The sequence below is a fragment of the Ylistrum balloti genome, unplaced genomic scaffold, assembly GCF_031769215.1.
Source record: "Ylistrum balloti isolate Yb309-2 unplaced genomic scaffold, AGI_CSIRO_Ybal_v1 Utg369758, whole genome shotgun sequence".
Lineage (NCBI taxonomy): Eukaryota > Metazoa > Mollusca > Bivalvia > Pectinida > Pectinidae > Ylistrum > Ylistrum balloti.
In genome coordinates, this window is record NW_026781958.1 from 1,690,790 (window position 1) to 1,715,495 (window position 24,706).

The following is a 24,706-nucleotide window of genomic DNA, read 5'->3' on the forward strand; positions in this document are numbered from 1 at the left end:
GAAGAAGAAAGTACACACGCGCCCTTGCTATATCTCATTGCAATAACGTGGAGTTTAGCATGTGCGATATCACCACTGACATATCGACAGACTTCACGGTAACCTAGAGCGCTTTAAGTACCAGATTGTGAAACACTTTTATTAAACATATCATAAACGAGGACAGCGTGATATATCGATAAATTGGTCACCGATCTCACTGTAAGACAAAATCAACAATTAATCCCGAAAATCTCGGATCAATTTGGCTTCATTCCATATGTCAAAGAACGGTCAAAATGATTGCCAAAGCTGCGTGACCTTGAAAAACAATGACCTTGTAAACTTTACAATGATAACAATATCTTTGCGATAATTATGGAACCCTTTCTGAGGCTTCTATTGAATATATACTTAGGACTTGAAACATAGCTTGTATTTCTCAAAGTATTTCATATTACAACACTTTAACGACCTTAATCATGTGTTGACGAACATTCATTTAAAAAACCGCCAGATTCTGTGACCACTGTCGAGCTACACAAAAACTTGTTGGCCAATTAAATGTTTAATTTCAATCCGTCATTTTGTATAAGTTTGTTTATCAAATAATGTGTGATTCTAGATTTAAACATCATTGGAAAGGCACGTGCACGTAGGTACATAACGTCATACTATTAACACCATTTACAACCTGGGTGTGAACTACCTCTTAATGACCCTAAAATGAACTCGTGACCTAGTCTTTTTGTACTTTAAGAGCATAAGTAGAACGGAGAGTTAAATGGAGTGACTATACCGGATTGGATGATCATCTTTTGACAAGATTATAGCTTTAAGCACAATAGTATAACATTTTAACATTCTTAAGTTCCATTACTTTGGCACGTACAGGACAGGCTTGTGAAATTGACAAAAAATGAAGTTTGAAAGACATAGTTCCGTCCATTAAACACCGATTAATTTTTGCTATGAAATATTAATATAACATTTACAATACTACAAATATTTATAAAACCCATTTTTGACCCCCTTTCTCGCTACCATTTACATATATATTTCTTTTTTAATGATTAACAAACACAGTGTTATAATGCACGTACCTGAAACGAAGGTGAAGGTCAATGAATAGGCACGTGACCCGTCACATTGTATCTTTTTTTTTCTAACCTACTCTCTCACATGGCTATCATCAATTTTCAACAAATTAGATTATGATTTAACATCAGAATAATTCTAAATACTTGTAATACGTACAAATGTGTTGATGATTTAATACCGTAAATAAAGCGGACAGATCGAGAAAACAAGAATACCGCGGACCCACGGTGTTGTCTGACTGTGTGATCAACCATATTTTGAAGCTGAAGAGAAGCTTGTTACGGAATAGAAAACAGTAAACTTTCACTCGTCGTTGTGTCACATGATCGGGTGGAGTGGCATTTCAGCGTTGCTGGTACTTCACGGCTGAAGTGCTCCTTCAGTGGTCCCGGGATCATTCACGGACACCGTAGTCTTTTGACCCCACAGCTGTTATACTAACGGATAAATGTTCTGTTAAAGGGACATATTCAGTGCCGATCGCATGCCTTTTAGAATTTCTAACAATATTGATTTTTTACAAGTTGACTTTAATTCATGTTAACTTATTCAAAGACTTATAATCCAAAAAAAGTAAATGGTAAAACTTGTATCCGGAGTCAAAGAGATTCAAGTTCCAGTGCAGCATCCAGGGGACGCTCATTAGTCCGGACACTTTATCCCAATCGTCCGAATTGTCAAAGGACCAGTCCGAGATAAAATCTTTCGTTATGGAGATCTAATTTTGATATAGACTGCCTGCCGTATTTTTTTACTCTCCACAAGATTTCGGTACTGGAATGCCATAAGCGCTCTCTAGCGGAGAAAATTTGTACTAAGCCAGGTAATATAGCTGAAATCGACTATGATTCTTAAATGTATTATTAATTTAACTTTCGAGTGAAATATGGTACGTAATATCTTAAATAAAGATTGAAATATTTTATTTTATTGATTACTGTTTAGTCTACATTTTACTTTGTATAGGATTAAAAGTTTTGACAATTTCAAATTATTTTAGACCTTCAATTATATTCCATTACGCTGAGAGTCTTATAAGTTTTAGTTTTTCGAGCTTTGGTGGCAAAAATTAAAACTTCGAGACAAGTTTCATAAACTCTCACATGAAATGAAAACAAATTTAAGATACTTTTCATCACATAACTGAAAAAGGTGACGTTTTGATATGTTTTAAAAATGTGGAAGACAACATCAAACAGGTCCAAGCGTTTTGTTGCACTATTTTCCATTCATGGCGTAATGCCAATTGTTGATATCACAATTAATTGCTGACTGACACAGCCAATGAAAAACGCTATAGGGTATATTACATTAGTGATGTATACGCAAATACGCTACATGGGCAAATTCATTGGATCACAGGCGAATTGTGTGATAAAAAAATAATCCGGGTCCATAGTCTTGTTCAAGTCCGGCATCATTACATGTATATTACTGCTGGTCGGCTAGTCACTATTGACATGACCGATTTTGTGTTACATGGACAATAAACCATAAAATCAAGGGTTGGTACTTGAACAGGCTAGTACGAAATGTATATTCCCAGTCAATACTAGGTATAGTATCGTTATCGAACCCTGGGTCCTGTATAGCGAATGTGGGTTGGGGAGTGTAAACAACTCTATTGTTTACAGGTAATGTTCTATACATAGAGAGTAAATACCAGTCACCTTCTGCCCACGGTTTAATCAACACTAGATCTATCAAACGCTGTATGTTATCTAGTGTAAGGTCGACCTTAATTATGTGTATAAGTAGGACATATAGGATCTGGGTTTGAAGCTCCGTGTGGCCTAAATTGTAACAAAAATAAAGAACGTTTATTGTGGAAAATTTATAGATACTGTTCTTCTCCCATAAAATCCTTCTTACCTACAACGGTCACATGGAATCAAGAATTCACATCCAACTTTATGAATACGGACCTAGAATATTATTAGACGTTAAAGAAAGTAAAATCAATATTTGTTAGATATGACAATCTACATAATGTCCCTGTGCTACGAGTAAGGTCACCAAGAAATGGTTTATCGGGTACTTTGACCTTTTTATGTTTTTTTTTTTTGCTTTTCTATTTCTTTTTTTCTCTATCCCAAGCAAAAATCAATACATTGTATGTATTTCTATAAGAGAAAGGCTTTGCGTATCGTACATACAAGTGAAAAAACAAAATATTACACTGCAACTAAAATTCAAAATCACTAACGTTTTCAAGCCTTACGGCCATCTTCAGGCGATATACACTTATATATATCTTATGTTTTTGAATGTGTTTTTTATACAATGTGTTCTACACCAAAGGTTATATGCCGCATTACACGATATTTCAATATGCCATAGATATTCACTAATTTTACCTTTCGAAAAAAATCATTCGTCCAGACTTTATAACCAAACTTTTTTAAACAATAAACTATTGTGTTAGTTGCCATCCGGTACAGGGAAACAAGGCGACGGCGTTATGTAAAGTTACAAATGTCACGAATATTCACGAAAGGACATCAGTACACGACATCTGCTGACCTAACATCGAACATTTATTCGTGTTAGGAATCATTTAGACAATTTAAAAGGTCAAATTCCATCTAAACAAACAGTGATAAGGCACAAAAAGTACAGACAGGTGGTCTCACACACAACACCTTGAACAAAACACAGCTCATATCGATAAGATATTCAACAAGAGAATTGCGTTACGAAATCGCATATATAAAAAAAGTTTATTTAAAACAGAAACATTTTTATTCGCGTATATAAAAAATGTTTTTGTTAAAAAAAAACATTATGAAAATGGTATTTAGAGTAATATAATACATTACAATGGTTAAGTGTTAGGATATAGTAGCTTAGATATGTTGTGAAGCATGATCTCGCTGAAATGCTTGTAAGTATGAGATCTTTACACGACAGTGGCGTATAAATTATAGAAAATATTATATAGGTCAATCAATAGATCGATAATGATAAATTGATTACATTGTAGATATGAATCTCAATTACACACGGGGGTGAAAGTGACCTAATTTCACATAGACCGGTATCGATCCGCCCACGTGGGCCTAAAAATAGGAAAATCAAGTATTATCTTTCTACTGAGTTCTGATCAGAAATGTTAGATATGCAAAAAATACCGTAGTCTTCAATGTAGTGATAATTACAATCAAACAAAAACTAAAAACCAACAAAAAGCTAAAGCGAACAATAAATTCTAGACCTGTTATCAATTATCGTTAGTTTTGATTTAAAGAATAAAAATATCAACAAAAAGCAGTTCCGTGTGAACATAGCCTCAATACTTTTATTTATTTATGTTCAAAATCAACCAAGTTAAACCCCACTTCCAACAACACCCCACCCCCAACCACCACCACCACCAAATAAAAACCACACACAATATGCATTTTTTTCACATCAAAAAATATATGTTTACTGTTTTGACCAATAAACAAAATCATGTAATTTACATTTTCGACCATGTAACTATACTACTTAGACTCCCAGTTCTCAGTGCAATTCGCGATTTCACTTACACAGACAAACACGAGACATGAAATAAACAATATAATATCTTATATAATTGTCTGCGATTGAAAATTTCCTACTTCTATTCATTTACATATCTATATCTGTGTACGTCACTGAATGACGACCATCCTTTCACTATATATATATATATATTTAGCATTCCCCGTTATGATATTCCGGACTATGATAAATCCCGTCCTATTCAAGCATGTAATCGAGAAAACAAACCTTAGAAAATTCCGTCTCTTTCATTTCGCATTTCAATACCTTTTTATGAATATGTGCCAAAAAGTGTTAGCTATTTTTATTTTTCAAACATTTCCATTCAAAATATTTTCATAGTGTTGTCAATGTTTGTCGATACTGACGTTCAGTAATTTCCGAATGAATGAGTGGGTAAACGTCATTTGGCCTCCGTGAAATGTGTTTATAATCATTTATAAACCAGCTATCTACTGGCAAGGTTTATATCAGTAAATTTTAGTGTCAATAAAATTGTAAACATCAATCATTGGTCTTGTATAAAGGTAATCAAGCTCTGTCAAACTACTTGTTGACTTTGAAAAGACAGCCAGCGGGCTGTAAAGTTAAACCGTATCGGTATGAAAACGAAATTATGTAAGAAAAACAAGAAAAGTCTTTTACCACATTGACTACCAATATATGTTAGTAACTTTAGAAATTAAATGTAATCTTACGATAAATACGTGTAAACACAGCTTAAGATAAATAAAAACTGACACAGAAAATTTCAACACACGAAGATTTAATTAAAATCTTAAATAAAAATTAATATCAATATCAGGTTGACGCCAAAACAAACAAAAAAAAAACATAAAATGAAAAATGCAACCTTAACAAAACAACAACAAATCCTGTCTGCTTCGCCCACGTGCAATACCATATATAGATTGGAAGTGAAATGATGAAGAATATGTTTGTTCGCTGGATTTAAAAACTAGAGAACAGTCAGTAATACTGTGAGTGGCCAATGGAGGCTACAGCACTGAACACAATGCGAGAGGCCGGTCGCATTCTCTTCAAAAGCCTTTTGGGTAGAAGAGCTTGCCCTGGTACCCTCTGGTAACAATGACAGTTAACTCGGCGCGGTCAGTGTCTCAGCTTATTGAGAAATGCAAAGCCAGCATCAAATCTGCTATACATAATGTATCAAATCTACTATACATAATGGAACCCGATGAAACCCGATCTGGTCTGACTGTTGTAGTGGACACTGATGCATTTTATTGAATAAAGACGGAGGAGCTTGCTGCAAGTTGGGCGAAAGACTTAGAAATTACACACAACTTAGGAAAATGAATTCTGAACCTCAATAGAAGAATGGTTGGATATAATACTGCGATTGGAAGAAGCTCACGCGAGCCAGATCAGTGTAAGGGAGGCAACTCTATCATATTTGACAATTAAATGTGACCAGTTAGATGTTTTATTTCCGACAAAGAGATAGCTAAAAAAACAGAAAAGAAAACGCAGTTTCATATCTTTTATAGCTCCTCTACATGTTAGGTTGCGGTAAATAGACATTAAAATATTTTAGCTTTAAAAAACAACTGAAAGATTGAATCCTTTGAACAATAATAATTATTTTTTAGCTTTAAAAACAACAGAACATGCAAGAGGGTCTCTTCAGTAATCATCGTAATTTACATCAGTTTATCCCTAAGATAATACGTGTAAAGAAATGATCGATATTGTCGTAATTGTAACAAAATTACCAGTTTGCACCGTCTCAACCTGTGGGGTCAGGGATGGTTTATCTAGCCTTCTGTTTAGGGAATATATGAGAGCCCCGAAAACTACATATCCCACCTCCCATCTCTCCCTATTGCAACACTTGATATCTTGATATTATCCTTTTGTAACAAAGGTCCTTATTTATTTCAATACCTCCGCTAGAAATCGAACCCGGGACACCTGGCTTACTAGTCTGGCGCTCAACCAATCGAGCTAAAGAAAAGTTCTCTCTAACCGAGTGGTATATTGCGGCTAGTATTTTACACTAGAATTACACTTCGTGTGTTTCTCTTTCTTTCTCTGCTTTATTTTCCACACATGGTGCCCCACTTGAAACCCGTCTTCGTATGACACTGCTCGTTGGGAAAATGATAAAACCTAAAAAAGAAATACATGAAATGTTACCCGTATTAGTTGGTGCTCACAGATATCTCATATCTAGGTTTCTGATACTTGATATCTTATTTCTATTACCTTATTATTTTTTTCATTATATTTCAGTGAAGTGCAAAGACGCAAGTCCATGACAAGAGGTTAGTAAAATAATGACGAAAAAGAATTTCCGCTTCTTATACAGGAGCATATTCGTTTATTTCGTGTGTCAGCCTCCATTTGAAAACTATTTGCATCGAAAAAAATGTTAAGATTTCTGAAGAAAGTTTTACCAAATCCTTTATCTTTACTGAGTAAAAAAATCAAAAACAGAAATGGAAAGAAAAAAATCCCAATGAAGCAGTGGCGTTTGATAATTGTCTGAAACAGTTACCTCCCTTGATTATACTCTTTTTCAGTCGAAAAACGAAAGTAGATTATGAATAAATATCAACATATCAACGTGTACTCCAGGTTTGGACGAATGGAGTGTCGGTGCGCGAGGGGCAATGGAGTCCAAACTTGCCGAATACCGAGCAAGGAAAGCAAAGGAAACTGCCAGACATGACGGCAGTCAATCTGGCCTCATCTCTAACTTATTACGGAGAAATAAGGTATGAAACGGTTATTTTTTCACTAAGCAAGATGATTGACAGTATTTCAAATTCGGTGTGGTAAATTGAGAAGATTTTATACGATTAAGTTCGATCTTTTTAATTCAGCTAGAGGTTCTAGTTACGCACAGGTGAATTTATTAGTTATATGTTTTCCATGTGTGGTCAGCTTTTTCTGATGTGCCCTTAAAAAGGCACCTTTTCAGACACAACCATCATTAATAAAAATTGGATGGCCTGGGGTTGTAAAAACAATTCCCCCCAACAGTTCAGGATTAATCTTAGGAAAACCAAGAATTTGAGACCAATAGAAATATATAGGTTGACTGTGTATGTATGTATATTTATGTACATTTGACTACAGTTGACCTTGTACAGTACCTCAATTGGTTTGACAACAGAATAAGCTCTTTGAGTTCAAAACATATGAACTTGAACAAGGCATTGCAATGGATATGAATCACGTGTGGTTCCACCTTGAATTAAGCACAATAAAGAAGATGGCCAAGTGTGTGAAGTTTGATTAAAATCCCTCCAGGAATGAAGCCCCCAGATTGAGTGCTGATAAGAATTTTCTGTATAGAGTAATTATGACCTTCACCCTACAACCCTGAAATCGGACATGTCTGTGTCTCTGTGATCAAAATCCCCCAAGGAATGAAGCCTCTTGGACGCCAACAAGGCTTTTTTAAAAGTAGTTACAGTGAACTTGACTAGACCCTACAACCTTTGAATTTGAACTTGTCCAAAACAATATGGTCCTTTATAAGTGTGTGAAGTTTGAACAAAATCCCTCTAGGTATGATGCAGCTAGGGTTTTGACAATGATGTAAGTGTTACGTCCAGGAACAATTGTTGTAAGGAGATAATCAAGGAAAGGTGAGTTTATTGCAGGACAAGAAAAATTTTAAAAATATTTAACTCTATTTGACATTAAGTGAAATTATCCCAGGTTCCAATCTTGACTTGCATTTTTTCTGATTTATGCATATTTCAGACTGCTGGGAATGTCAGTTCTCAGTCGAAGTCAGAATCTAACAATGATAACACCACTACAGCTATGTCTAGTGATGACAGTCAACAGCAGGAAACCCCTGAAGAGGAAGTTCTGGAGCCAAAAGTGTGGAATAAAATAGCAGTACTGGAGCTTTGTCTAAAGTGTCTCTTATGGTTGGCACTGTGGGGACTATTTATAGAACTACAGTTCGGTGCTGTTTTCATTTTGTTGTCGGCCTTGTTTTTCCTTTACAAAAGCTTAAGTGATAGGAAACGGAAGAAAAATAAACTAAGTGCCTATTCTGTGTTCAACCCAAACTTTGAAAGGCTTGACGGGACTTTTACTGCTGAACAGTTTGAGCAGGAGCTTCGATATGGACCTAGTGCTGTCAAGTGATATTACACAGCTACAGTACTGACCAGATCTGAATTTTATTTCATAATCTAGAAAATTAATTTGATATGATATACTAAAACCTGCTTATAAAATGTGATATTATGAGGAGTTCCATGTTATATCACATTATATAAACCAAACTGAATTAAGAATATTCTATGATGAGAAACTTGATATTAATAGAAATGTGATATAAGGCAGTATGATGTCTAATTAAGAACTTGAAATACTAGAAAGAAAAGCCAATGGTCAAGCCAAGGTATTTTAGCTGAATATAAAGAATTTAAAATGTAGAGGAATGACATCAAATTTGAATTATAGGAGATAAATATAGACATCTATACATTTGAATCTTTATATCAGCGCAAAACTTTATACTCGTATTTTAATTTCTCAAATATGTGGTATTATGAGAATTTGTCAAAATAATGATCTGATATTTACATTTTAGGTTATTTAGATGTATAACATAGTTTTCCTAACAAGTAGTTTTTGTTTTAGACAATGTGTATATCTTTAAGTTTAATCTTGAAGGTGTTCGAAAGATGAAGAGGTCTGACGTTTTGCTTTTATAAAAAATTTGACACATATGGAATCTTTCAATGTTTTTGTCCGCTATCATTGTACATGCATGTTATGAAAAGCACATTCCTTATAATGTAAATTTTGAAATTTTCATTTATCAACACCTAGTTCTGATTTCCTTATTTTGGATCTGGGGTCAGCAATACAAGGCACCTTGATAGTATTACATTTCTTTACTGATAATCTTGTATTGATTTCTTTTTTTTGTCTTCAGTTTTGATCTGAGAAAGTCTGAGGCAGATGAATCTGTACAAATGTTGTTGTCAGTCATGTATCTTGTTATTTTATTTACAAAGGTGATTATAAAACTTCTAAGATGAATGAAATGTTTTCTCTATCTTTTTTAATAGTAACTCTAATGATATCTCCATGTCCATGTATATCTGTTTGCTCCCATAGATGATTTACCTACATGTAATTAGAACCTTCTTTGATTAACAAATACATCCTGAGATAACATATACAGGTACACATGCTTATGTATAACAAGACAATTTAGCTACAAGGTAATTACAGTCCCTAATAGACATACCGCCTCACCAAGTTTATTCCATACCCTAAGATTGAAGCTCTAGTGACTAATATTAATGACATAGGGCCTGGACAAAATTTTAATTTGATGTAGGTCGAAGGTCAAAATGTAGGTCAGAGTGACCTATATTTGATACACGACACACTGCCTCACCAAGGTGAACCTGTATCTCAAGTATGTAGTTCCAGTGAGAAGTAGTAGAACAGACTGAGACAACACAAAATCAGTTTTTGGTGGAGTGCTAACTAGCAGTGTACAGTACAGATCATGATCTATAATCATGAGACCACTGAAATACATGTCAATATTTCTTTTTGAATTAATGCATGTGCGATATTTAATTTTACATTGGATTTTTTTAATTTTTGAAACTGCATTTATATATATGCACTCTTCACATCCATGTTTGTATGCCAGGTTTATCGTCGTGTTAACAGCCAGGGTCATTTTGAAGAATAGTCTCCTTGTAGTACCCTGGGGTTCTGAATGGCATGTGATGGGCCTCCCATATGATATAATGGGAGGCCCATCACATGCCATTCAGAACCCTAGGGTAAAGTGTCTAGCCCAAGGACACAACCACATCAGCACAGACCCTTTTGTGTCTTAGCTTCCGGAGTTTCACAAACTGCCATAGGTACATATCCAATACACAACATTGTTTACATCGTGTAAATTGTATATTATCTCGAAAATCCTCTGTCTGAGTAATGTTCACATTGCCATAGCATTTTTATACAGAACTTCTCATGTAAGAGATCCATGTGTGAGAAAAGAGATGGCCATCATGTAGGCACACATCTGTTATAGGCTGGGTAGAATTTTCCTTAATCTGGTGATCGACTCTTGTTATTTCTGAGAAAAATTGTAGGAGCTCATCATGATATTTTTCCTTCAATTTTTGAGCATTTAAGCCAGAGCTCATCTAAAGCATTTGTGCAGAAATCCAATTTGTTTTCATGGTCATATTAAGAATCAAACAAAACCCACTTTAAAAGTTTTGAAGATTTTATTTTCCACTTGAAACCTCTTTTCAAAGAGAAAACCATTAGCTCATATTATACACATAAATACAAAATTATTGATTTTTCCAGCACATGATTTTAATGCATCCCCAATTTCTATGACATACTGTTCATAGATAGCAATGATACGGTTACATCATCTTGACTAAATACTGTTACTTACTATATATATGGCTCCATTTTTGATGAAGTATAAATTATAACTATGTTATAAATTATTGTGTATCTAGCTACCAAACAAAACAAGAAAACAAAAATTTACTGCAGTCTGAAACTGAAAAAGATTAATTTCAGAACTTTTGCATACTGTAAATAAATCTTTTAATATGAAGTTTACTAGTATATATGCCACCACATGAGTACAACCCCTCCTGTTATATTCTAATTCTGTATTCCCTGTTTCCTGTTCAGTCACACAGTAATGTCTCTGTCTTAGTCACACTTTGACACAGTCACACAGTAATGTCTCTGTCTTAGTCACACTTTGACACAGTCACACAGTAATGTCTCTGTCTTATTCACACTTTGACACAGTCACACAGTAATGTCTCTGTCTTAGTCACACTTTGACACAGTCACACAGTAATGTCTCTGTCTTATTCATACTTTGACACAGTCACCCAGTAATGTCTCTGTCTTAGTCACACTTTGACACAGTCACACAGCAATGTCTCTGTCTTAGTCACACTTTGACACAGTCACACAGTAATGTCTCTGTCTTAGTCACACTTTGACACAGTCACACAGTAATGTCTCTGTCTTAGTCACACTTTGACACAGTCACACAGTAATGTCTCTGTCTTAGTCACACTTTGACACAGTCACACAGTAATGTCTCTGTCTTAGTCACACTTTGACACAGTCACACAGTAATGTCTCTGTCTTAGTCACACTTTGACACAGTCACACAGTAATGTCTCTGTCTTAGTCACACTTTGACACAGTCACACAGTAATGTCTTTGTCTTAGTCACACTTTGACACAGTCACATAGTAATGTCTCTGTCTAAGTCACAGTTTGACAGTCACACAGTAATGTCTCTGTCTTAGTCACACTTTGACACAGTCACACAGTAATGTCTCTGTCCTAGTCACACTTTGACACAGTCACACAATAATGTCTATGTCTTAGTCACACTTTGACACAGTCACACAGCAATGCCTCTGTCTTAGTCACACTTTGACACAGTCACACAGTAATGTCTCTGTATTAAGTCACACTTTGACACAGTCACACAGTAATGTCTCTGTATTAAGTCACACTTTGACACAGTCACACAGTAATGTCTCTGTCTTAGTCACACTTTGACACAGTCACACAGTAATGTCTCTGTCTTAGTCACACTTTGACACAGTCACACAGTAATGTCTCTGTCTTAGTCACACTTTGACACAGTCACACAGTAATGTCTCTGTCTTAGTCACACTTTGACACAGTCACACAGCAATGTCTCTGTCTTAGTCGCACTTTGACACAGTCACACAATAATAATGTCTCTGTCTTAGTCACACTTTGACACAGTACAATAATCTTAAAAGATCTATTTAAGGTTACTGTAATATTTATTCATAAAATTCTAATTCAGTTTTTCATATGTTTTTTTTTCTCAAAATCTTTAGATATCTTGAAACAAACCAAAGTACTGCTGCACAGAATGTTGTGAAAATAAATTAAACATTCACTTCATACTCAAAACGTTTCCAGACAATGACCTAAGTAACCATATATCTGTTGTCACAAGACAGTAACTGCCATATGACAGTGGCATGTTATCGTCACATGATCACTGAGCTGTCGTCATGGCAGATTTCGCCTCTACTGAAAGTTGCTGCAGTTTCTTGTAACTTTCCAAGTTTTCTTTTTTCACACCATAACTGGTGACCTAGAAAATAGGAGAGAAAAACATTACAATAAAATATGGACAAACATGGTACACTGAAAGTCCTACTACCTCAACCTATTCTCAGAGGAGGCTACAAAGAAGACAGCTGATATGTTGACTTGTTACCTGTTGTCCAAACTTCAGACAGAGGAGGTAATTGTCCTCAGTTACAGATGGCGGGGGGAGAGTCAAACTTATATTTTATATTTTCCATAGTTACCTGTTGTCCGTAGCTGTCGATATCCAGTATTATCTGCTGTCGTATCTTGTCGTCGTCTGTTAGCCCTTGTGATCCTGCCCCCTTATCTGTACCTCGTACCCTCTTTAACCTCTTCAGTGAATCCTCCATTTTCTTAACTGACAGAAGGACATCAGATGTTACAGAGAAGTACCTGAAGCAAAACAACAACAATTAGTGACTTAAGGACGAATGATGGACATTTTTAAACATAGTCAACTGCTGTTTTATATAAGACTTGTCACATTTTAAATAAAACATTTTGTGCATAAATGGAGAGGGACCTGTAGACATATCTTAATAAGAAAAGATATGACAAAGTCAACTGCTGTTTTTCATAAGATTCATCAATATTTTGTACATAAATCCAGATGGACCTACAGATATTATACAGGTCAGGAAAAGCTTTGTCAATTCTTGTCAGAATATGGTCAGCAGATCCGATCTTATGAACAATTTTGGTCGAAAAAGGACCTGAATGCTTGGCACAAATCCTTTTTGATAAATGACATACAATTATAGGAATCATGCAATATGAAATATTAATATTAATTGCTTAATGATAGGTATTACAAGGAACCAGGAGGGAAAGCAATATGCCAGTCATGAATATCAAGTAAACAAACAAACATTTGACTCGAAGAAAACCAGATGTACATTAGAAACTCCTTTCAATTCATACAAAACAAAATAGAAATGACAGTGTTCTAAATCTTGTATTTGACACATTAACTTCTGAAGATACTTGACATTTTGCAAAATCAACTCTCTTTCACAGCTTCTAATTTTTTTGATTTCAGTAATATAAGTGTGGAAGGGATTTACTTTTACAAATTCTGAGCTACATTATTTACAAATTCAAAGTGCACAGTCTTCATTTAAAGCCTGTAGGTTGCTTATTTGGCAACAACACATGAGCTTACCATAGGATATTTAAAGGACACATGTCAGTGGTGTTCATAGACCAAAACGGCATTCAACACGGTATGAACAATATGAGATACCAACCCCAGGAGAATAAACCTGATGATTTACTTTCAAATTAATTACATGTTTAGTGTTTTGTTGATTCAGCAATGTGAAGGTTAATCGCTATCATCTAAAAGCTTACAAGGTTTCGTATATAGAAGACCCAGTCACAGAAATCAAACATTTTGCAGATCTTCACCAGTGCTTTATTAACCAAACACAAACTCCTCAGAATTGAACATTCAAGATGTATCCACACACAAACTGTGTGAGTTAAGATTTGTGTAACCCTAAAATCCAATTATGCTCTCCTTTTCCCAAACGCAAATTTTGAAGTACCAGTGATAATTGACAAGAAAAAGTAAGGAAGATGTGCCCAAGAAACAGAATCATGGAAAAATTTCAATGTAGGAATATGGAAATACATACTGCTCTGCCAGACGTGTAAAAATTGCTTCAAATATTTCTTGTTTCTGTTTGTCTCTCAACACATGGCCATGTTCCTGTACAAACATACTGACAGGCTTGAAGGCACTCCCAATGTATGTGGATGGTTTTACAGGTACCTGAAGATACAACAAACAGGAAACTGATGAGAATCAGAATTTTTTTAAAACCTCCGAGATAAATAAATCTACAACATATCAGAACACAGGGGATAAATCTTATCACGCATTGATACGAATGTAGCAAAAAAAAATCCAAATTCTTGCAGAAAGTTTTCAGACACAATGAGAAAAATATACAATTGAATATCATGGCTGTGAAACCAACAATATGAACACTGTGAATAAACTAGTAATCAATACATATTTACTGACTTAAGAAGTAGATAAATAAACAGAGATATGAAACTTTAAAGAATGCACATATTCAATATTTTTCATCATGAAATGTCTATAGTTAAGACAGTAGATTATGTGTATCTTAGTGTTGTTAGCCTCAGGAAAAGTCACATACACAAAGACCTCTTTGTGATCAGGTGTAAACAAAACGAATGTCTCTATCACAGAATCCTATTTCTGTGCCACCTACCTCCCTGTTTGTCCGGCGATAAAGACGTGGGACGTCGTTGACCTGTTTGAGGTGTACGGAGCACTGGCAGCTGATTTCCTCCACAATGAAGTCACGATAGCGTGGCAGTTTATTCACCAGGCTGTTACTGCATTCTTGTATACTGTCTATATACCACAAAACTTAATCATGTACAGGTCAAAGGTGAAAAGGTCACAAAAATCAATATGTCAAAGATCAATAAGTCATACATGTCAGGTCACAGAGACAACAGGTCATAGGACAACAGTTCACACATCATATCATATATATATAGAGAAAAAACTTGATTTGACGAGATGCAAGTAAATTATAAATAAAAATGATTTTTGACAAAAGAAGAAAGACGTTACATTTTGCACTAGTGCTTTCACTGTATTAGATCTTCAGGTGCATAGTAACTGTACATAATGGTGTGGCGTCACAACATGTTATCTATTGATGATGTCAATACATTTTAAAACCAGACTTGAATATTAATGTTTAACCGCATTGTAAAGTTTGCAAAATATAATTATGCCCCTTTTATATTATGACGTCATCAACAGATAACATGTTGTGACGCCACACCATTATGTACAGTTACTATGCACCTGAAGATCTAATACAGTGAAAGCGCTAGTGCAAAATGTAACGTCTTTCTTCTTTTGTCAAAAATCATTTTTATTTATATATATATATATATATATATCTTCAGTACTGGTCACAGGTCAAGAAGTCACAGATACCTGCAGTACAGACCAAAGGTAAGAAGGTCGCAGAGATCTATACCACACATCTAAGGTCACCATATCACATAAATCAGTACAGGTCAAAGGTCCATTTCAGGTCAAAGGTCAACAAGTCACAGATACGTACTGTACAGATAGGTCAAAGATGTTTAGAGTACAGATTATTGGTCATAAAGTTAAAAAGATATACAGCACAACAGGTCAAAGATCAGGAAGTCACAGAGATCGAAATTTTGTGTACCAGTAATAGGTCAAAAGGTCAGATATTAACAGTACAGGTCACACAGATTTACAGTACATGTCAAAGGTCAAAAGTGGCACGCATCCATTCTAATCACATATCACAAACTTGGTTATTGTTGATATTTTCTCTTTATTTTACAGTTGTTACTAATTCCTTTTCTGTTTTGAAGAAATTTAAATCTAGAAATTATCATAATAAAACTTACAAAAGTGAGATGTGTATGCAAACATACCCTTTAAATTATCTGTGTTTTCAAAACCTGCAGCAGCTATCTTTGGTTTTATCGTCTCCTCAAACAAACCAGATACCTGTAATTGAAACAAAGACAATAAATATCACTTATTTATTTACAATTTCTTTACTGTTGATTAAATGAAGACTTTATGTTACCCAACTCTCAAGAATTTCATTTTTAAAAGAGTTCCACACTTTCACTCCAATCCAAAACAACAATTGTTCATTTGTGACATTGTAATAAAAAGCATTACTGTAACACCAGGATAAAATAAACTAGGTGCTTTTAATTCTTTTCATTATAAAACTTCTTCCTTTTGTGACTTGATTTCATTTTAAAGATGATGTAATCTATTTCATATCTATTTTTGTGTCAGTTCATGTTAAAGACTGATATCATATTCATGTACTACATGTTTTTTTATATAGCACAAGGCAAACACGCAAAGTAAAACACAAAATACTATCCTCACTGAACAGGTATGAAAATGTCAGCTGACAAAAATGTGCAAGTTTGATATAAAATAACCTGGCTTCAGTGTCTGTGCACCACAGACAAGAATGGATCAAGGGCCAGTAAGTCCATCCAAAAGAACATTACATGGGTCCCATATCAATTTCATAAAATCAAGATTGCTTAGACTAACTTTACAGACTCAATACTAATCACATGTCTTTTAGGTTGACACAATTTAGTTTACCTGTTGTGAGAATTTCTCTACATCGGATAACAGGCATAGAATTTGTCCAAGAGTAACGGGTTGATTAGCTGGAGTTGTCTGCCCTTCACTTGTACCGTTTGCATCGAGTGTTCCGTTGTTTCGGTCTGTGGAAGGTAGTACAGGCATGGACACCGATGTTGTCATTTTTGGGGTTTCTGTCTCTGAGGATTTCTTTTCAATCTATAAAATAAGGATGTGTTTTTGTAAATACATTTTGGCCAATAATCCTGACTATGGAGAATCTAATGGGAAGAAAGGAGATTAAAATCTATTGTGCAATTATTTTTAAATTAATGAAATGATCATTCCTGCCAAACACACTTTAATGGACTGGAGTTTTCAATGAACAAATTGTCAATTTATCAATATTCTTTTAATCCCAGTATTTACTATGAAATACTAGATTTAATAAGGAGTTTTAGATAAAAACAATTTTTGGGTCAAACTGTCTTATCTGGCAGTGACTAAGGAGTCCTGGACCTTTCCTGTGGGACTTATCCACTTTATCTCATAGTAATGGGACTTATCAAAAGTTTGGAAAAGGGGTTATTGATTGAAAAAAAAGTCCTTCAAATATTGCTGTGTCGTACAGATGTGACAAGTTGTTTATCAACATTTATCATTTAATTCTTAATATAAAGAAAGAATCAGACCAACAAAACATGTAATTGAAATGGGTCTTACTGTTACAATGAATATACTTGTTTGGAAATGAAAAACACAACAAGTTTTTATTTATCTGTCCTTTGCATAGCCTCTATATAAACTAAATATTTATTCTTTTCCCTGAAACAAAAACAAATACACAGTCATCCAAATCTGCTCATGCAGTGATGTCACATTATGACAGCAGACAAATCATGCTGATATTGTGACTCCTGATTGAGATGTTGTAAGTGTATACCTCCTGTCTATAGCACTCCTCCAGCCAGGTAGAATAGCGACTGATGAGCTGTAGTGATAACTTCCAGAGTTTGTGACAGAGCGGAGCAAGGTACACATCATCACCCCAGCACCGACTAATGCAGCGCCATAACATCAAGGTCACATTCAGGTGGAACAATGTTTGGTCTGGAGGGGAAAAAGAACAATTCAAGAGCTTTCTTGAAAATGATGCATATTGTAACACAACTTAGTTTTGAAGCTATTCAATGTTTGAATTTGATTTTTGCTGAAGTTGACAAAAGAAAATTTGATCAGACATGACTTTTCAGAATCAAAAACACAAATTCAATCCGATCAGCTAACAAAGTAACCTGAGTCATCTTAAAGCAGGCTTATATCACTATACAAGTACCTTCTTTTATCTCAGCTAAAATGTGGAGGTTTGTTTATTAGGTCAGATACGGTATTAATACTGAGTCATGTAGAAATTGACAGCATTTTAAAAGAAACAAATTCAATATCACCAGCTATCACTTGTTCAGATGTACCAGGCACATCTTTATGAAAAACTTACCAGCAGAGTGATTGAAGGCAGTACAAAGTGAGGTCTCCAGTGCACCAGCTATTTCCTGGAATCTGTAAACCACCAGGATAAACACGAAGATTTACACAAACTTATATTACAGATCCATGATACATTTCAAAGGTCCTAGCCTGTTAGGTAGATATTAATAGGGTGGGTTTATTACTTTAGTGTACAGAAATATACATAAATGGGCTTATTACAGGATAAATACATCAATTATCTTGTCTTCTATGATCATATCTACCCTTATTATTTTGTATCATTACCTTGGATAGGTAACACATTAGGAAGCTATTTAATGATTTGGCAGATCACAGAAGGTCAAAGCAGACTGTTAAACACTTTTTACTGGACTGCTTTGACATTTTGTCTACTCGCAAAAAAAATTATCGTAACATTACAAATCTAAAGACTCTTTTTGAAACTGTTGAGATTTATAAAATTCTTGGTTGTCTGAAAGATGTTGGTCTATATTATAGAATATGGTTTACTATTTCAATCTTTTGTGATAATTTAACCATTTAAAATTTTCAGCATTTATCTTTTACCTTTTAGTTTGTTTGTTGTTATTTCATTTTGGATTGCTGTGTGTTTCAACAGTTGATGGCCCTAAATACCTTTCATCTGTTGACAGGCCATTAAGATAGTAATAATTATAATAAACTACATAATCTGGTAGATACTGGCCATATTTGGTATGCTTTATCTAGGTGGACGGCTCTGACAGATTTGACAGAAGTTTACCTGATCTGATAGTACACTGGTAAACTCCACTTGTTCATAAAGATGTGGTAACTTGGATGTTCTCGTAGTCTCCGTACACTGGCCTGAGATCCACACAAAGCTTCAAAGTCATCCAAGAACTTCATACTGATCAGAAATTTCTGATGACCAAAGAAATAAACAACATTGTGTGAAATAGATTTGCCAGTATGTTGGGATCTTATTTCACCTTTTTTTATTTTAAAAAATTTACATTAGAAAAAGTTTTATTTTAATTTTACATTCTCAGTACTAAAATTACTTAGCAAGAGTCTACAATAACTTGCTTAAGGTCTATAGATGTACTACCTGAGAAAAGTGAAAATTTCTAATATTTTCAAGCCAAACTTCTGACAGACTAGCATTTGAATTGTTTCCCTTTGACTATACATACAAACAAATGTATCTACAGGTTATAACTACCTCATGGAATGTATTAGGATTCCCAGGTGCGAAAATGGACGGTGTCCGAGCTTCAATATTAGTGACCACCTCTGGCCACACAGCATTGACCATGAAGTCATAACCTCGCACACTTTCCATGGCACTGTAATGCAGACATTTGAAGGTTAGATATATATGTGTTCAAATCAAATGCATGGGCTAAGTTTTATGGTGGTGTGTTATATGCAGCCAGATTACATATACAACTTTCAGAATGCATCACTAAATTCTCACTCTATATTATCCTATTTTGTGAGCATATGCTTACAAGACTAAAAGTAATAAGAATGATTGATAATTAAACAGAGATAAGAAAAATTCACAAGACGTTAAAATACGAATAGATACATGTATACATGTTTGAGATACTTGAAATTCAATTCTCAAATATATCATATTAGAGTATGTCACCATGAGAACAACCAATCCATTCCTAGCAATTTTCCTGACTGTGGTGCCATTCATTCTAGATAACACTGACAACGTTTTCCATCTCAACGATCCTAAGAAATAATCTTTACACCATTTGTGTTTGTCAGAGCAATACTGAAATTCAAAAAGTCAGCCTTTTAAAAATACTGTCTATGATTCTATACATGTACTTTGAGTACAAGTTCATTTTGTACAATTTAAAAATGTTGAACTTGAACTTTGACCTCAAATCTGAAACCCTGTAAATGTTTTGTTTTGGCTTTACAATACCTACCATTGGTGATCCATCCTTGAAAGCACAAAATAAAGTAAACAACAAACATATTACACAAACAAACTTTAGATGTTTCTTAGTGTACAACTCTTTTGGATTAGAGTTTGATTCGGGTTAGAGTAATGCTGCATACAGCCTTAAGTCAACTGAACATCAGTACTGACCCATCTTTCAATGCCAGAAAATAAATTTATCTATTTCAAAGCATTCCATTTTGTTTCAAATATTTTTATTCCAAACTGATACTAATTTAAAGGAAATTTTGATGGTACTAAATACATGAACTAAACATTTCTAAAAGTCACAAAAAAATAAAAAATTTACTTTCAGATACAAAAAACTGTGAACATTCACAAAGTCACATATATTTAGTATTACCTTTTAAAAGAGAGTTTTAATTCAAATCATCTTGATATAATATCAATATCTGACTTACCCCATGCGACCCCCTGTGGTAACTTCCCTGAGAATACCACAGTGCTGCGGTACAAAGTCCAGGATCTGCTGATACATGCCTTTGAGACCTGGACGGCCACCTGAGGATTTCACATTCTGTTCGCTGATCACCTTGAACATCACATTTAAATCAAACATATCTGTAAAAATTTCATAGGACGCTATCATATTGACTTGGGATATAAAATTTTGTACACAATTGTTTTTATATATGATCACATTTCAATTAACTTCAGATAGTCATTCCTGTTTATCTACATTTCTGTTTGCTGATAATGTAAAACTTCCAATGTCAGGTACAATCACACATATTTTTCTTGGGGCTTGATTTTCATGTTTTTTTTAATCAATATCTGAAGCCATGCTTTATCATTACTTCACTCCACAAGCTTTAGGCAACTTTTTGTCTGTAGTAACATACCTCCTCCATGTAGGGGCGGACCTTCTCCTGTCGGAACAGATTTTCTACATCCTGAATCTTGTCTATGAGGGCGTAAGTCCGGAGACATTGCTGGAGTATTTCAGTGTTTCCAGTATCCAGTCCCTCCAGGAAATGACCCTCCAGACTTACTTGTAAAGTGCTCGTAATATTTACTATTCTCTGTAAAACAAATATATGTATTTTTAATAAAAAGTATACCATGGAATTCAATAAAAAAATTTAGGAATGTTGCTCAATATCTGACTATTTCCTAATTTCATGTTTCATGTCATAACATCAAGAGTTCAGTTTCTTCAACAAAACTGATCTTCAGACTCAATTTTGTTAATTTGCAGTTGCAGTAAGTTTTATTACCTAAATTCTAAACTTCATATATACTGAAGATAGGTTTAGTTCACTGATAAATATTATGCAAAGTATAAAGGAGGTTTTTTTCAAATCTTTTGAAAACATGCTTGTTTTTCCTTTGACACTGTTACATTTTTCCTAGCCTACACATATTCAAAAGATAAAGTAGTTTCACACACATTTCAGGTAAATATCATAATTACTTACTGGTCGTATTTGCTCCACTAGAGGGAGCCCTGTACTCTTCATAACGTAAAACTGAAGTTTGTTGAACTCATTTGCCACTCTTTCTATTAATGGACCATTCAGCTGGCTGTCAGTGACACAATAACAAATTATTTATTGAAATGGGCATTTAATAAACATGTAATACGTCTTGACTGTCACATTTTTCCCTTTATAGAAATACACAAAAATTACAATATAAAAAAAAAATGAAAGATTACTACCTCAGCGAGCTGTCGAGCAAAACTTGTGAAACTGATAAACATGGAGATCAAAAAAAATATTGTGCAAATATATTTGATAAAACCTGCATTTCCATGACTTCCTACAAGAATATATGCCAAAAGATGTATAATATTAGAAAGAGAGTATCTGTAAATAAGTCATGTAAACCAGGGACCTGTTTGTTATGCAAAGTAACTAACATTTCAGACATAAATTGTGACAGACTTGCAAGTATGGATACATGCCTCAAAAGGCTAAGCTGAGCCTTCACAGAAAGCAAATTTAGAAGAGTAGGTCCATCCTTATTTCATGAACAAGCAACTATGTTCCTTCTGGTAAAACTGATAAAAAGAACCAACTGCTATTAATGAGCAACTTACGTCTGAATTGTCTCCCCTCCTTCTCCACTCTGTATCCCGAGAAGTCTCTCTATTTTCTCTACTGACTGTACAATATTCATCAGCCTCTGGAGACATGCCTGAGATGAAGAAAAAAGTTTGACTTTCAGAATATGTATATCAACTGAAGTAAGTCCACTCTGGTGTGATACAGGCATAACGATTTCTTACTATCAGACAAAAATAAACACTGGTATTTGTTTCTGAGATTCATTTTCTGATATTACATAATGTATATATGTTCTGATGACATTTTCAGATCACAGCAGTCAAAACTTTTACCAGCTTTGGAAATCCTGAAACGAAGTGAATGGCATCTTTATTTTAAATTAATAAATCCAAAAGACTATTTATAATTTAAAGTATTTTAATTTTTACTTTTTTATGTCTGATCTGTTCTCGCTGCTTCAGTTTCTGTTCTACTGCATAGATAGCTTGGTCCATGGCCATTTTCACAGTCTTTGGAAAAAAAAAATGTAAATATGAATACAATCTTTGAAAACTTATCATCAACATAAGTGAGGCTTAAATCTAAACAACAATTAATTGGTTAACTTCAAGGTCACAACATAGTCAAATTAATAAAATTACAGAGAGAGAGTTTCTGTGAAATCATTTATTTCCAAAGGGGTTTAAATTTTGTGGTATTACAAAAACATGCATTTTTGTTCACACTTGCTTCTGCAGTAAAATTTGTTCACAAAATCCACAAGTACCTAAATCGAGCTTAACTGTTATCTGGCTATTATTTAGTTGATATTGAAAAGTTTGTTGATTAAGAAGTGATTAATTAAGGGATAAACTATCAGCAGACAAGGTTTCACCATCATTTAATGTTTGTGTAAGTACTTAATGCAGTTACAGCAATTATTTCAATACAATTCATAAGAGAAATAATTTCCACAAAAATGAAAAATCACTCACCAAGACTTCATCCTTCAATTCATTTAAAGGTGTTGTTAAATTGCCGATAGCTTTGTCCATCCCAACCTAGAAAGTTAAATAACATATCTTTATTGTCATTAATATCATACAATGATAGTTTCCCAAGAAATTGTTCATAATTTAATAAAGGATGTTTGAATATTCTAGAATCATTTATATTCATAAAAGGATGTTCCAGTAACTTTTGTATGATTTTTTTCAGGCAAGTCCATAACATCAAGCCCAAAAATTTGAGTCCCACCAGAAAATCATGAGCCCAGGACTCAAATATCTAAGTTAAAAAACACTGATGTTCTAAATTAGTTCTTGCAAAGGTCCCCAAAATACATATTTATTATGATTAATTGCAATTCAAACTGTTTGCCAGCTGTGATCAAACCAGTCAAATCTTCCCGAATATATCTTTTAAGAGTGCAAAATGTTGCCAGGTGCTCCCCATTGGGAAAGTTGAATAGAAGGAGACAGGACTTTATATCGTTCGTCAATATCAAGTAGCATTGCAGGTAGTAGATTATACATGTGATGTCGTTATATTGTATACCAAGTTAGTGGAGAGGTTGACAAAGTCTGCGTAGTCTTTGTTGATAAGTTCAATCATTGCACTCCTCAGAATCTTGAGGTAGGTGGAGAGATCATCCCTCAGAGTCTCCAGCGGAACACGTCGTCGGCACTCCATCACAAATGTGTCGACATCAAACGTGTCCTTCAATCAACAAATGAATATAGCATAGCCATAGGAAACATTTTAAACAAAATATCATTGTTCTGTATATGGTTATCTATGGACTATCGAATGTCAAAATTAAAAAGGATAGTTTACATTGTAGTATAAACAGTACTGTATTATTAAAACAAATCAATGAGTTGACAGCAAGGAGAGAGGGTTTTAAATCCGTAGCCAGAATTGGGTCGTTTCGGTTATGTTACCACTTTGCCAGATGTCACACGCTGGAAATCAAGTGCGTTCCCAACGATGTAATATATGTATCAGCAGCAAACTTACTTTCATGAACACATCCTTGTCGAAGCACAACGACGCTGGCCCACTAGGTAGGGGAAGTGATTTCGCTGGCTCACCGGGACCCGTCATCTTGTTGATAGATGGCGGAAAGGAACGAAGGGACGCAACTCTAAAACAATAACGCCACGTCCGTGTGTTGGGGTAGTACTAGTGTAAAGATTTTATCCGACCCTCGAATCAGGTTAAAAATCAAAATCAAAATTTAATATTATACTTGTTGGAGAGTCTTGTGGATTTTTATTTTCCTTTTGTAACAATATGTTCGATACTAAAATGGCGACTGATAACCATATTAAATTTCAGATTTTA

General features: G+C 34.4%; 2 protein-coding genes across 2 annotated transcripts; one reads left to right on the forward strand and one right to left on the reverse strand.

Moving 5' to 3' along the window:
- Positions 1-7,188: 7,188 nt before the first annotated feature.
- Positions 7,189-9,638, forward strand: LOC132543540 (SAYSvFN domain-containing protein 1-like). The gene is made up of 2 exons (XM_060207057.1): positions 7,189-7,346; positions 8,344-9,638. The coding sequence occupies exons 1-2, from the start codon at positions 7,242-7,244 to the stop codon at positions 8,737-8,739; spliced, it is 501 nt and encodes a 166-aa protein (XP_060063040.1). The 5' UTR covers positions 7,189-7,241; the 3' UTR covers positions 8,740-9,638.
- A 1,239-nt stretch (positions 9,639-10,877) lies between these two features.
- On the reverse strand, positions 10,878-24,466 carry LOC132543509 (conserved oligomeric Golgi complex subunit 2-like). The gene is made up of 18 exons (XM_060207019.1): positions 24,380-24,466; positions 23,918-24,079; positions 23,356-23,421; positions 22,810-22,890; positions 22,414-22,511; positions 21,791-21,896; positions 21,215-21,394; positions 20,774-20,904; positions 19,611-19,734; positions 19,170-19,309; positions 18,414-18,475; positions 17,859-18,025; positions 16,934-17,134; positions 16,231-16,306; positions 15,006-15,151; positions 14,400-14,536; positions 12,984-13,155; positions 10,878-12,763 (listed from the first exon to the last, which is right to left on the reverse strand). The coding sequence occupies exons 1-18, from the start codon at positions 24,464-24,466 to the stop codon at positions 12,665-12,667; spliced, it is 2,235 nt and encodes a 744-aa protein (XP_060063002.1). The 3' UTR covers positions 10,878-12,664.
- Positions 24,467-24,706: the final 240 nt, after the last annotated feature.

Excerpts from the sequence above, each read along its gene's own strand:
- LOC132543540 (XM_060207057.1), top strand. The coding sequence starts at position 7,242 with ATGGAGTCCAAACTTGCCGAATACCGAGCAAGGAAAGCAAAGGAAACT. Across the intron at positions 7,347-8,343 it reads ACTTATTACGGAGAAATAAG|ACTGCTGGGAATGTCAGTTC; the intron begins GTATGAAACGGT and ends TGCATATTTCAG.
- LOC132543509 (XM_060207019.1), bottom strand. The coding sequence starts at position 24,466 with ATGACGGGTCCCGGTGAGCCAGCGAAATCACTTCCCCTACCTAGTGGG. Across the intron at positions 16,307-16,933 it reads TAGAGAAATTCTCACAACAG|GTATCTGGTTTGTTTGAGGA; the intron begins GTAAACTAAATT and ends TTTCAATTACAG. Across the intron at positions 12,764-12,983 it reads TCGACAGCTACGGACAACAG|GTCACCAGTTATGGTGTGAA; the intron begins GTAACTATGGAA and ends CCTATTTTCTAG.